Source organism: Hemitrygon akajei, chromosome 12, assembly GCF_048418815.1.
Source record: "Hemitrygon akajei chromosome 12, sHemAka1.3, whole genome shotgun sequence".
Taxonomy (NCBI): Eukaryota; Metazoa; Chordata; class Chondrichthyes; order Myliobatiformes; family Dasyatidae; genus Hemitrygon; species Hemitrygon akajei.
This window is the reverse complement of record NC_133135.1, coordinates 31,260,842-31,273,586: the sequence shown is the minus strand read 5'-3', so window position 1 is coordinate 31,273,586 and position 12,745 is coordinate 31,260,842. Positions and strand designations below refer to the sequence as shown.

Below are 12,745 nucleotides of genomic sequence, written 5' to 3'. Positions count from 1 at the left end.
GCATTTTAGACATACTTGCTTCAAATGCACTGCAGATTCCTCACTGTTTCTGACCCCTGAAACAGTAAGGTATTAGATTCTGTCAACGGATCCACTCAAGATTTAACCATTTGTCTTCACTTAGACATAAAGAAAACAAGACAAAAACAGCTGAAAGGTAGTCATCAAATGCTCAACTCTTTACATTCCACAATCATGGAAGGAATCAATTATGAAAAATTATTTTATATTGTTTGTACGTTTTGAACTGGAAAGAAAAGCAATGGTTATGAAGAAAACTAAGAGTAAATAAAACCAATGGCTGCCAGCATTCGTGAAAGCAAATAAATGACATAATGAAATTAATTTTAACCTATTCCATCAGTCAGGAAAATATATCAGATCCAGTGAAACAATTCACTAAATTTTATTTTTCACTGACATCAAGAAATGGACAAGGTACACTGTATAGTAAAGCTATACTTGACTCTGCTATTTTCCAACTGGAAACTAAGGTTGAATTTCCCTCTGGAAAAGGGAATTGCCTTGCGAACCTAAGTACTGAAGTGTAATGCATATTTTGCATTGGGTGTTATAGTTATAGGGAAATATAGATAATGAGTCAAAGGAAAATGACTTAATGTTTAGTAGAAAGCTAAATCTAATGAATCCAGCAACATTTTAGGTGACACCAGAAAATGAACCTTAACGTAGATGCATTGCTTTTACCAAATTGCTTGATGAATGAATTCCAAGGAATGGAACAACCTGGCCTAGATGTGTAACTAGCTCTACCTAAGATGTTCAGACATAAGCATCCATAACCAAGTGTAGGCAGCAATCTTTCCTGGTGCTCCTCACATCAACTGAAAAATAAAAACTTGTGTGACATCGGCAAGCATAGCTCATAACCTCAAATGTATGACAAGTTAGAGGGTTCTCCATAATGCAGCTGTAACATCTAGGCATGACCTGGACCCTGAGCTCTTATTTAGGTGAGGACTTAACAGATAATATTGATCATACTATTTATCTGTAATACTTCCGCATCCAGATGCTTCGCAAACTAAGTTTCCAGATAAAAATTACATTTTCTACAAGAGGAACAACCTACATCAGAACTGACCTTGTCTTTCAAAATATACCAGTTTTGTGTTTTAGTTACCACTAGTGCAGTTTCTGTTGTAACGATGCTGAGGATGTTCTACAAGGCTGTGGTGGCCAGTGCTATCATGTTTGCTGTTGTGTGCTAGGGCAGCAGGCTGAGGGTAGCGGACACCAACAGAATCAACAAACTCATTCGTAAGGCCAGTGATGTTGTGGGGGTGGAACTGGACTCTCTGACGGTGGTGTCTGAAAAGAGGATGCCATCCAAGTTGCATGCCATCTTGGACAATGTCTCCCATCCACTCCATAATGTACTGGTTAGGCACAGGAGTACATTCAGCCAGAGATTCATTCCACCGAGATGCAACACTGAGCGTCATAGGAAGTCTGCCTATGGCCATCAAACTTTAAAACTCCTCCCTTGGAGTTTCAGACACCCTGAGCCAATAGGCTGGTCCTGAACTTACTTCCACTTGGCATTATTTACCTATTATTATTTAATTATTTATGGTTTTATATTGCTATATTTCTACACTATTCTTGGTTGGTGCGACTATAACGAAACCCAATTTCCCTCGGGATCAATAAAGTATGTCTGTCTGCCTGTCTATCAAAACCTTTTGCAGGAGCATGTTTGGGGTACTTAAGGCAGTCAAGATTATCATACACCTCCCCTTCTCAAATCAACTAGAAAGGGGCAATAAATGGCATGCCAGTATTGATCACATTATCAGAACATCTTTTTGGAATGACTGTTGGTGCCAAATGGAGTTGTTTAAGTATCTCAGAAACTGCAGATTGCCTCTGATTTTAACACACAACAGTCTCTAGAGTTTGCAGAGAATGGTGTAAGAAACAAAAAGCATTCGGTGAGCAGCAATTCTCTTGGTGGCAATGCCTTGTTAAAGAGAGAGGTCTAAGGCAAATTTCCAGACTGGTTCAAGCTGACAGGAAAGCAACAAATAACCATATTTTACAAAGAGCATCTCTAAATGCACAACATGTTGAACCTTGAAGTGGATGGGCACCAGCAGCAGCTCACAACCAACATACAGAAGCACAATGAGAGTACAGAGAACTGTTAGAAAGAAAGCTCAAACATTTCACAATAAGATAAGTGGTATGGTAGACAGTGATGAAGATTAACAGGAACTATGGTCAGATCTTGGTCAGCTGGGAAAGTGGGCAGAGGAATAGCAAATGGAGTTTAATTCAGAATTGTAAGGTTTTGCAATTTGGGAAGTCAAGCCAGGGTTGGACTTTCACAGGGAACAGTATGGCTCTGAGGAATGTTTTAGAACAGGAGTACCCTAAAAGTAGCATCGCCCAGTCTGACCTGCTGAGTTCCTCCAGCATTTTGTGTGGGTTTACTCTGGGTACTGAAGGCAGCTTTTGGCATGTTGGGTTTCACCAATCAGGGCATCAAGAGTAGAGGATGTGATGATGTTGCAGTTGTAGGAGTCACTGATAAGGCTGCACGTGTTAGAATGAGGTGTGATTTTATAAAGGATATAAAATGAGGGGCATAGGAAGTACTGTGAATGCACAGTCTTCTTCCCAGGGTTGGAGATTCAAGGACTAAAAGGTACAGATTTAAGATGAGAGGGGCAATATCTAAAAGGAATCTGAGGGGTAACTTTTTCCACACAACAGGTAGTACGTGTATGGAATGAGATCTGAGGATGTGGCTGACACAGGGACAATGACAACATTTAGAAGATGTTTGGACGAGTTCATAAACAGGAAAGGTTCAGAAGGATATGTGTCAAATATGGGCAAATGGATCTAGCTTAGATGGTCATCTTGATGGTGAAAGGCAGTTGGCCAAAGGGGGCTCTTTCCATGCTGCATCACTCTGCAGCTCTATAAGTGCAAACATTGCATCCTTTACACAAGTTAAAGGTCAGCATTCCGGAAATCAAGTGTAATCATGCTACAAGCCCCAAAATGACCACAATTGTAAAAAGTGAAAAGTTATTCAAATACATCAACCTACTGATAAATTTCGACTTCTCCTTAAGCAGCTCCTATGAATTGAGGATGACTTGTTTGGCGTCTGGTTTCAAGGGTTCTGAGGTGGCTAATGAGGCCAGCCTGGGAAATCCAGACCTTATCACAGATGGGGAAGCAGGGTAACCAACAGACAGGAAGATAGATGGTCAATGAGGTGGTATTGTCCCTTTACCATTCACATACGGTTTTTGGGTGATCTTGAAGCATTGTCTCACAGTTCGCAACACTACTGTAAACGCTCCTTCACCACTTACGGGCCAGAGATTCTCAGGAGCAAATACAAATGTTGTATTTTTTTCCTGGAGTCTAGGAATTTGACCTTGAGTATTTTCCCCCCATTCTCTTAGCAATCTCATCCCATAAGTATCTGTTTTGGGAATATGCTGTTGAGGAAATGAACAACATTGTTTCACTTGCAGGGTGCCCAGCACAATCCTCCTTAATCTGATTTGACACCTGACATATTTCACTGTACGTTCGATGCACATGCGACAAATAAAGCTAACCTTTACCTAAATCTTTACTGTTGCAACAACTCAGTAAACCATCAGTATTAAATAGAAACATGTGCAAAGGCACACAGCAATAAAAGGATTCTTCCGCTTTGAAGATACAAAGAAATTTTCTTGAAAGGGCCGCTAGATTGGTGTCTACTCTTGGGACAGAGAACTGTGTGTTTGAACTCGTATGGGACAAAAGTACTGTATCCCGACAAGGGCTTCAGGGAGGGGTAGATGGAATACCATCATTCTATCTCTAATCATTGTGTAACGCTAACTAAAGTGATGAAAATTCAGCCTGATGCATGATATATTTTTCTAAGAGTTTTCAGAGACACCATTTTTTCTTCAACCTAGACAAGTCAAAAGCAGCAGGGCTGGTTGTCCTCTCAGAGCTGACACCTTTGCCAAATTAAACATTATCAACATAAAAAGTACTCCCCACTCCAGCACTGTCATGGAAGCAAAGTCAGTGCACATCTTTTCAGCAAACTTGAACTTCAAAACTTTCTTTGTTCTGCCTCAGATGATTGTAAAAGCCCTTGTCCAGGTGCGACTATCAAAAAGTCACCAGATTGTCCTAAGCTCAGCTGCTCAAATACTAACATATGTGAATCTCTCTCACTCGTGTTCCCCATGCTGAATAAACCACAATAAGTTTTATGTTTGAAATCCCTCTAACTAAAAGCAAAGATCACTGGGCTCAGTCCCTTCACGATCTTCATCTCTGTAGATACTTTCAGGTTTCAAATGTTAACCCCAAGTTTATCAGAACCATCATTGCCAGCAGTGCACATAGCTGTCTTCTTTTCTGAGGATCGTCACCTTGTCATGGTGGAGAGGCTTGTGAGTTCCAGAGATCCCAAGAGCAATACTATCTGGAGTTTAGCCATCTAGCACTTAGCTACTGGTAAGGTCACCCATGGCGGTAAGTTCAAGGGGAAGGTTCCAGACAAAGAGCTATCCAAACAAGATGGCTGAAGATGATGACACATAACAATGATAGTGAAGGCAGGGGAAGGCTGCAGCAGTGAAGGGTCCCCAGTCATCTTACATTTCATGCCACTGGACCCTGACCACAATCTGTCAAGGACCATGTGGTGACTGCTTGTGTATCAGCATCCCCACGTTAAAGAAAGTCATGCCCAGGCATCTCCATTAAGGGAATCTACCCTAACATGCCGGAAACCCCTCCAAAGAACATCATACTCGACTCAAATGATCACAATACTCAGTCATCTAGGCTTAAGTTCTCCAATTTCTTAACTATCCTCTCTGCCTCCTTTAAGATCCATCACCAAACCTACCACACGAACTGAATTTTCAGTCCAGTTTCTTAATATCTCTCTTGGCTTGCTTGCTGTTTATATCTGGGTTACACCTCTATGAAATATCTTGGGACACGCACTTATATTCAAAGCTTGCTGCAACATGTGTGCAAATTGAAACACAGCTCCGTAACATCACACCAAAATAAAGATAATAATGAATCTCATACAAAAATCTAACTGTTTTTAATGAGCACAGCAGAATAACGTGCTATCTCATTTATCTACCATAGCCCATTTGCTGTATTTTCTGTAAGGAAATAGGAAACAAATGAAAATGAAGCTACAATTAACATATTTCTAACAAAATGTCCTGCTCATGCAGAGAAGTGTTATTTAAGATCTGGATGATGGGAACTATGTTTAAAATATAAGTAAACTATTAAATCTGCATGACAAAATAGATATTACTTCTAAGTTTAAAGATAATTTTTAATGGCTTAATGAGTTATGTGTATTCAGTTCAACAAGTTACATTCTTATGGACCGATCACACATAAGCTATGATCTTGCCAAATTATTTCATCTACTGAAGGATTATTTTTGCCACTGGTAGAATTTTCAACAATCAACCATGGGATATCAAGTCAGGATTAATATTCTTTCATATCCTGTTGCATACTGCAGATAGATCATGGTTCCTGTGGTATATTCAGATGTACAAGTCAGATTATATTTTAATATTAGAAACTCCTATTACGGATGCAGAAATTAAAGGTGTTATTTCCTCTATGAATTCCGGGAAAGCACCAGGTCCAGATGGGTATACAGTGGAATTTTTAAAGTATTTTTCCTCTACTCTTTCTCCTTGGTTATGCAGGGTTTTTGAAGAAGCAATTAGATTGGGTAATTTGCCACAATCTTTTTATAGAGCTTCCATTCCTTTAATATTGATAAAGACCCTACTGACTGTGCATCCTATAGACCAATATCTCTATTGAATGTAGATTCCAAGATCTTTTCCAAGTTATTGGCGACCAGGCTGGAGAAGGTATAACCTCAAATTATCTTGGAGGATCAAACTGGTTTTATTAAAAATCGCTATTCTTTTTTCAATATTAGGAGATTATTGAACATTGTTTATACTCCTTCACGCAGCACCACAGAATGTGTCATTTCATTAGATGTGGAGAAAGCATTTGATAGAGTTGAATGGCCATATTTATTTACTGTGCTTGAGAAGTTTAATTTTAGTCCGACATTTATATCCTGGATTAAATTGATATATCATACTCCAGTAACCTCGGTTTTTACTAACAATCAAAGATCTCCCTTTTTTCGTTTATTTCGGGGTACCAGGCAAGGCTGTCCTCTTAGTCCATTATTATTTGTTATTGCTCTGGAACCTTTGGCAATTGCTATCAGAGAATCACCTAACATTTTTGGCATTACTAGCAGGATGGATATACATAAGTTATCATTATACGCAGATGATTTGTTATTATACATTTCTGATCCTGAGAAATCCATTCCTGCAGTTATATCATTATTGGCTCAGTTTAGTAATTTTTCTGGGTATAAATTGAATCTTAATAAGAGTGAATTCCCCTTAAATAGACAGGTTCCAATTTATGGAAATTTACCTTTTAAATTAGTTAATGACTTTTTTATATACTTAGGGATTAAAATTTCAAAAAATCATAAGGAGTTATTCAAGGTTAATTTTTTACCCTTATTTGATCAGATTAAAAGTTTGTTTACTAAATGGTCACCATTGTCTTTATCTTTGATAGGTCGGATCAATGCTATTAAGATGATTATTTTACCCAAGTTCTTATATATATTTCAAGCGGTACCAATTTTTATTCCGAAATCCTTTTTTGACAATGTTGATTCAAAATTTTCCTCATATATATGGCAGAATAATATTCCTAGATTAGGTAAAAGATATTTACAGAAATCAAAGAAGGAAGGTGGATTGGCATTGCCTAATTTTAGATTTTATTATTGGGCAATTAATTTTCGATATTTGAATTGTTGGTTAAGGGATTTGGATTTATCTCCTAGCCCTCATTGGGTAAATCTGGAAACTAAATCTGTACAAGGATTTTCTTTGGGTTCTATTTTAGGGACTTCTCTTCCCTTTGCTCTTTCTAAATTGCATAAACGAATTGACAATCCGATAGTTAAACACACTTTGCGTATATGGTTTCAATTTCGGAAATTTTTTGGGTTGAATCAATTTGTTTTAGCAATTCCCACTGTATCCAATTTCTTTTTTCATCCCTCTATTATGGACCAAACTTATTCAGCTTGGAAGACTAAAGGTATACTATGATTTTCTGATTTATTTTTGGATAATTGTTTTATGTCTTTTGAACAATTATCTAATAAATATAATTTGCCTAGATCTCATTTTTTTTTTGGATATTTACAGATTAGGAATTTTTTAAACACTGTAACTTCCTACCTTTCCAAATCTTGTTTCTTCGGGTATTTTGGAGAAATTGTTAGAACTAAATCCTTTTCAGAAAGGTGTAATATCAAATGTTTACAATATAATTATGAAAATACGTTCAGAGGCCTTTTATAAGATTAAAAATGATTGGGAAAGAGAATTTAACTTTACTATCCCTATTGAGAATTGGGATAAAATTCTTCAATTAGTTAATTTATCCTCTATATGTGCTAAACATTCATTGATACAGTTTAAAGTTGTGCACAGGGCGCATATGTCCAAGGATAAATTGGCTCGTTTGACTTGGAGGCCATTTATTCAATATTTTCACATGATGTAATTTGACCCTGTTCCAATCCTATTTGTTTTTCCGGTTTTGATTATATATATGTTGAGAGGATTGGAGTTGGGGACACTGATGATTCTTTGTCTTTTTATAGATACTATAAACAGCTCATTTTTTTTCTTTCCCTTTTTTCTTTTTTTTCTTTATTAGTTAGTGGTTAGTTTGTTAGATTAGTTTTTCTTAGGGTAATAATTTTTCTTCTCTTTTCTGTTTTATTCAACATGATATACCTAGTTTTTTTTTGTTTTGTTTATATGATAGTTGTATCATTCATGATTTGGGAAGACTAAAAAAAAGGGGGAAAAAAGAGATTATATCACTTCTCTCTTTTATCCCAGAACAATGTAGCAAACACTTCCAAAGTTTCAAGTTATTTTCTAATTTGATTGTTTGTCCAAGTTGGTTTGAACCAATCATAGAACACAAAACAGTACAACACAATACAGGTCCTTCTGCCTATGAATTATAGTAGGCGGCCATCGATCCCAGGGGATCATGGGTTTGCGCCTCTGGTGGACTGTGTCCTCTCCAGGGCGCAAGCCTGGGCGGGAAGATAAGAAGAACCGACTGTTGCTCATGCAGCGAGCTCCCCCTCTCCACATCACTGATGTAGTCCAAGGGAAGGCCAAGCGCCGATACAGCTTGGCACCAGTGTCGTCACAGAGGTTGCCAGAGTGAAGTTGTAAACAACATCAAACTGTCTTAGGGACCCCGGCTCTGGATTTCTTCCTCGGGGTTTACTCCCGAAGCCTTTCCCATGGGTGGGTATGGCCACAAGGTAGCGGAGGTTTAAAATCAGAACTTTCCTTCTCCTAGGCAGGTTGCCATCTAAGGCTGACGAGCCCCACCTGCCCGACTATGTGATGTCAACCTATATAATACCTCCCTTCCCTAATTCATAGCCTATAACCCTTCATATCACTAGCAGTTTTGCATGTAAATGAAATAGCACTTCATATTATTCTAACTGTTATACAATCCGTTGTGTCAGATCATTTTCATCAATATTTAAGTACAAACCACTGTCAAAAAATTGACCAAGCAGCAGTGCTTTCAGTTAAGGGTTAACCAGTCAAATACTCTATTAGGATATGAATGCTTGTACAAGAGAACTTCATATCAAAGTGATCACTCCAGAAGGGGCATAAGGAAGTGAAGGTAATGGTTAGAACGAAAGGAATATGAAAAAATATTAACTCAAACTTATATGACAGAAGTGCTATATAAAATCTCTTACAAACCCATACTTAGTTACATGATCTACAAAACCAGGTAACTTAATCTGAAAACATACATTTTCCAGCACAGAACATTTAAAACTAATTTAAAACAAGTCAAAACTAATTCAAATCCCACACCTTCCCCTTATGCAGCTTGTTGCTTCTGCTGCCAAAGTCATCCCAATTACATGTGAATACAGGGTTTCTCAGTTAAACTCCCCCAAGTTGATACGATCTTGGATATTACAGTTAAAAAATAATTGGCGGTGAAGCTAAAATTACTGTCGACGGTATTCATTACAGGATTCCTTCCGCTTTAGCTACAGATTGCCAAAGCATTTAGTTTTCAACTTCACAGGTAACTTTTGCTACTGGTAGCCTGTGTCAACAAAAAGACCTGCTTTACTTTGTATCATTAAAGCAGGGTAAATCCAAAATAACTGCAGTTTCACACAAGAATACCTTTGCTCAATTGATAAGAAAAGGAAATGGGAAAGGAGGAAGAAAAACTTATTAAATTTCTTGCCATTATTCACATATATTTATTAAGTAAAAAACTTTAAAAATTTCAAGCTCCAAACTTTACTGCTGCAACAGTACCTTGCCCTTTGATTCCAAATGGTGGAACAAAATCTTTCAGTTTTGACCATTGCTTAAAGGTGTTATCAAGAAACATTGGTGCTGGTTTTGAGAATCTGAAACAGAAGAAAATAAATAAATTTAATGATGTTGAAGTGATTTTTGTATTATTTGCAACACTGCAGAGTTTCTAAAATACTAAAATGTGACATGACTTTTTTTATCACGGTCTTCACAGTCTCTGCTGAAAGCTAACATGAACAACAAGGCAAAAATGCTTTTCAATCAATGAAATGTTGAAGCAAATTGTTTTGGCCATTTGGATTACGGAAATTTGCCCTTAGGCCATTCATACATCAGTACATATAAGCTTGAGATATAATACAATAATTGAGATACAATATAATATAAAATTCACTTTCACTGAATTTGTGAATCAACACAAAATTTAATTTGTTTTTCACCTTGCATCTCTTGACACTTGAAAAGGATTCAACTTCACATTCCAAAAATTCACGACGCAAACAATTTTCTAGGATCAGACTCCATGATGCATGTATAATAGCAAAATATGTATTTGCCAACAACTGTGTTAGCAAATTACAAGCAGTTCACTGCTAATGAAATACTTTGGTAACATCTGTCCACACACCAATTTATGAAGTAAATGAACAAATAAACACTAGTTATTTTTATCTCATTACTTGTGGTGCCAACTTGATATAAAACAGAGCATTACTGTTCAAAATATAATTCGGCCCACCTTAATCAATATTTTAAAGATATAGGATTTAATACCACCACAATTAACAAGTTGTTCCAATGCAAACAGAGAAATCCAGTTTTTAAAAAATTAAATGCAATGCCACATTCCCACATTCCAGTTCAAGTTTATGCTGTAGGCACACACACCCTCAGTACAAGTACCACGAAAATCAGCTTTCTACCGCACTTTACAGTACCAGCAACCCAGGTTCAATCCCCGCCGCAGTCTGTAAGGAGTTTGTACGTTCTCCCTATGACCATATAGGTTTCCTCCAAGTGCTCTGGTTTCTTGCCACATTACAAGGATGCATTTGTTGGCGCGTGGCCAAGTGGTTAAGGCGTTGGTCTAGTGCTCCGAAGGTCACTAGTTTGAGCCTCAGCTAAGGCAGCGTGTTGTGTCCTTGAGCAAGGCACTTAACCACACATTGTTCTGCGACTACACCAGTGCTAAGCTGTATCGGCCCTTGCCCTTCCCTTGGACAACATCGGTGGCATGGAGAGGGGAGACTTGCAGTATGGGCAACTGCTGGTCTCCCATACAACCCTGCCCAGGCCTATACCCTGTAAACTTTCCAAGGCACAAATCCATGGTCTCTCGAGATTAACAGATGCCTAAATGTGTTAGTAGTTGAACTGGTTATTTTAAATTGTCCCGTGATTTGGTTAGGACTAAATAGGTGGGCTGCTAGGCAGCATGGCTCAAAGGGCCTGAAGGACTGCATTTAAACAAACAAACAAACAAATAAATAACATGAATTTCATGTAATCTACATGATAAAATAAATAGAATAAAACATAACAAAGTTAGAGCAAGTTGTACGAGAGTGAAAATAAGTCCTAGGTAATGTAACAGATTTTCAGGTCAGCTGAAGAATGTGATGATTGTGGGGAAGGAATGGCTGTTGAACCTTAGGGGGTACGTCTTCAAGCCTCTGTACCTCTTGGCTGACGGCAGCATGGAGATGAAGGAACAGACACATAATTCTGGAGGAACTCAGCAGGTCCAGCAGCATCTGTGGAAATAAATAAATAGCTGACGTTTCGGGCCAGGACCCTTCTTCAGGACTGGAAAGGAAGGAGTAAGGTTCCAGAATAAAAAAGGGAGTGGAGGAGGAGGACTAGCTAGAAGGTGATAGGTGAAGCCAGGTGGGTGGGAAAGGTGAAGGCTCACCATTATGACATACTCGGCTCATGAAATGCTTCTATCCAGTCCCTGCAGGATTTACCTCGACCCAGTTTGCTGATGCTCATCAATCGGTGAGATTCTAATGCTCATCAGGTAAACATTCGGATGTTGATTGATTAGAAGAATTGAACCCTAATCGAATCAAGAAGAGCTTCCAAAACTGTGAACATGGCCCACTTTGGGAGTCCTGAAAAGGTCCATGTACGCCACTCTACCTATTTATTTTAGATCAGAATGTACAAATAGAAACTCCTCACTTTCAGGAAGGAGATGCTTTTAAAAAGTTTAGAGGAGAATCAGAAAACTAGCAAGCTGAGGAGAATCAGTACAAAAGCAGAAAATAGATCTGATATTGTATTTTGCCAAAGCCATTTAAGCAATAAAGCTGTTAATAATTTACATTTATCAAAATGATTATTACAATACTTGTGTTATTACAATTACGGTGTTCTTACTCAGCAATTCAACAACTCTACTCTATGATGGCGGTGCGACGCAGCTTGCAGCGGCCACTCCGGAGCTGATTATCTGTTATTTCTGAAGCCAGGTGCCGTGCGCAATCATAATCAGATGAAAAACAGACGTGGGAGCACAGAGGAACATCTGAAAATCTCCAGGAAGCCCTTCTTCATTGCTGCTGCTGCTGTGAGGTCCAGGTCTCTGCTGTGAAGAACAGGCCCCCAGTCCTCGGGGTCGCATTGCCAATGGCTGTTGGCGGGACTGTCTTAATACACTTGGCAGAGGATGGTGCTCGGAGAAGCTGTGCCGGAGGGAATGGTCGGAGGCTCAGAGGTTCGACGGACTCGGAGTCCACTGCGGTCAGGTCGCTTTCAGTGTGTGCTGTGTCTGCGAGGCTGAGTCGGGCGGCGCCGTGGAAGTCCATAGCGGGGGTATTCCCTTCTGCCGCCGGCGTGGGATGACGAGTCAATCGGGGACCCTGAGGACTTGTGGAAAGTGTGGGGGTTTCTTTCGAACTTATAGTCTTTTAACATCTTTGGACTATCTTTATTGCGCCCATGGTCTGTTTTTTTTTAATCAATTATGCTATTGTTTGCACTGATGTAACTATATGTTGTAAATATGTGGTTTTGTGCAGGTCTTGTAGCTTTAGTTTTTTGGTCTTGTTTGTCTGGTGGGATTGGAGCTCCTTTCCGGGGAACGCGCTAAGATGGTAGCGCAATATTAATACGCAGCAGCCTCTCCTGACTCTGGATTGGGGATTGCCAAACGTTATGTGGATTTTCTGGTGTAGTCTGTTTTGTCATGTGTTTTTGTGATATCATTCTCGAGGAACATTGTCTCATTTTTTAACTGCATTGCATTT

General features: G+C 38.8%; 1 protein-coding gene across 13 annotated transcripts in view; it reads right to left on the bottom strand.

The window, feature by feature from the left end:
* The window catches only part of LOC140736843 (CMP-N-acetylneuraminate-beta-1,4-galactoside alpha-2,3-sialyltransferase-like), a 542,908-nt gene that overhangs the window by 202,262 nt on the left and 327,901 nt on the right, over window positions 1–12,745 (bottom strand). For all 13 annotated transcript variants that reach the window (XM_073062832.1, XM_073062835.1, XM_073062828.1 and 10 more), the window contains one exon: window positions 9,492–9,586. In XM_073062832.1, coding sequence (XP_072918933.1) covers window positions 9,492–9,586 — 95 coding nt within the window. The remainder of the gene's footprint in view (window positions 1–9,491; window positions 9,587–12,745) is intronic.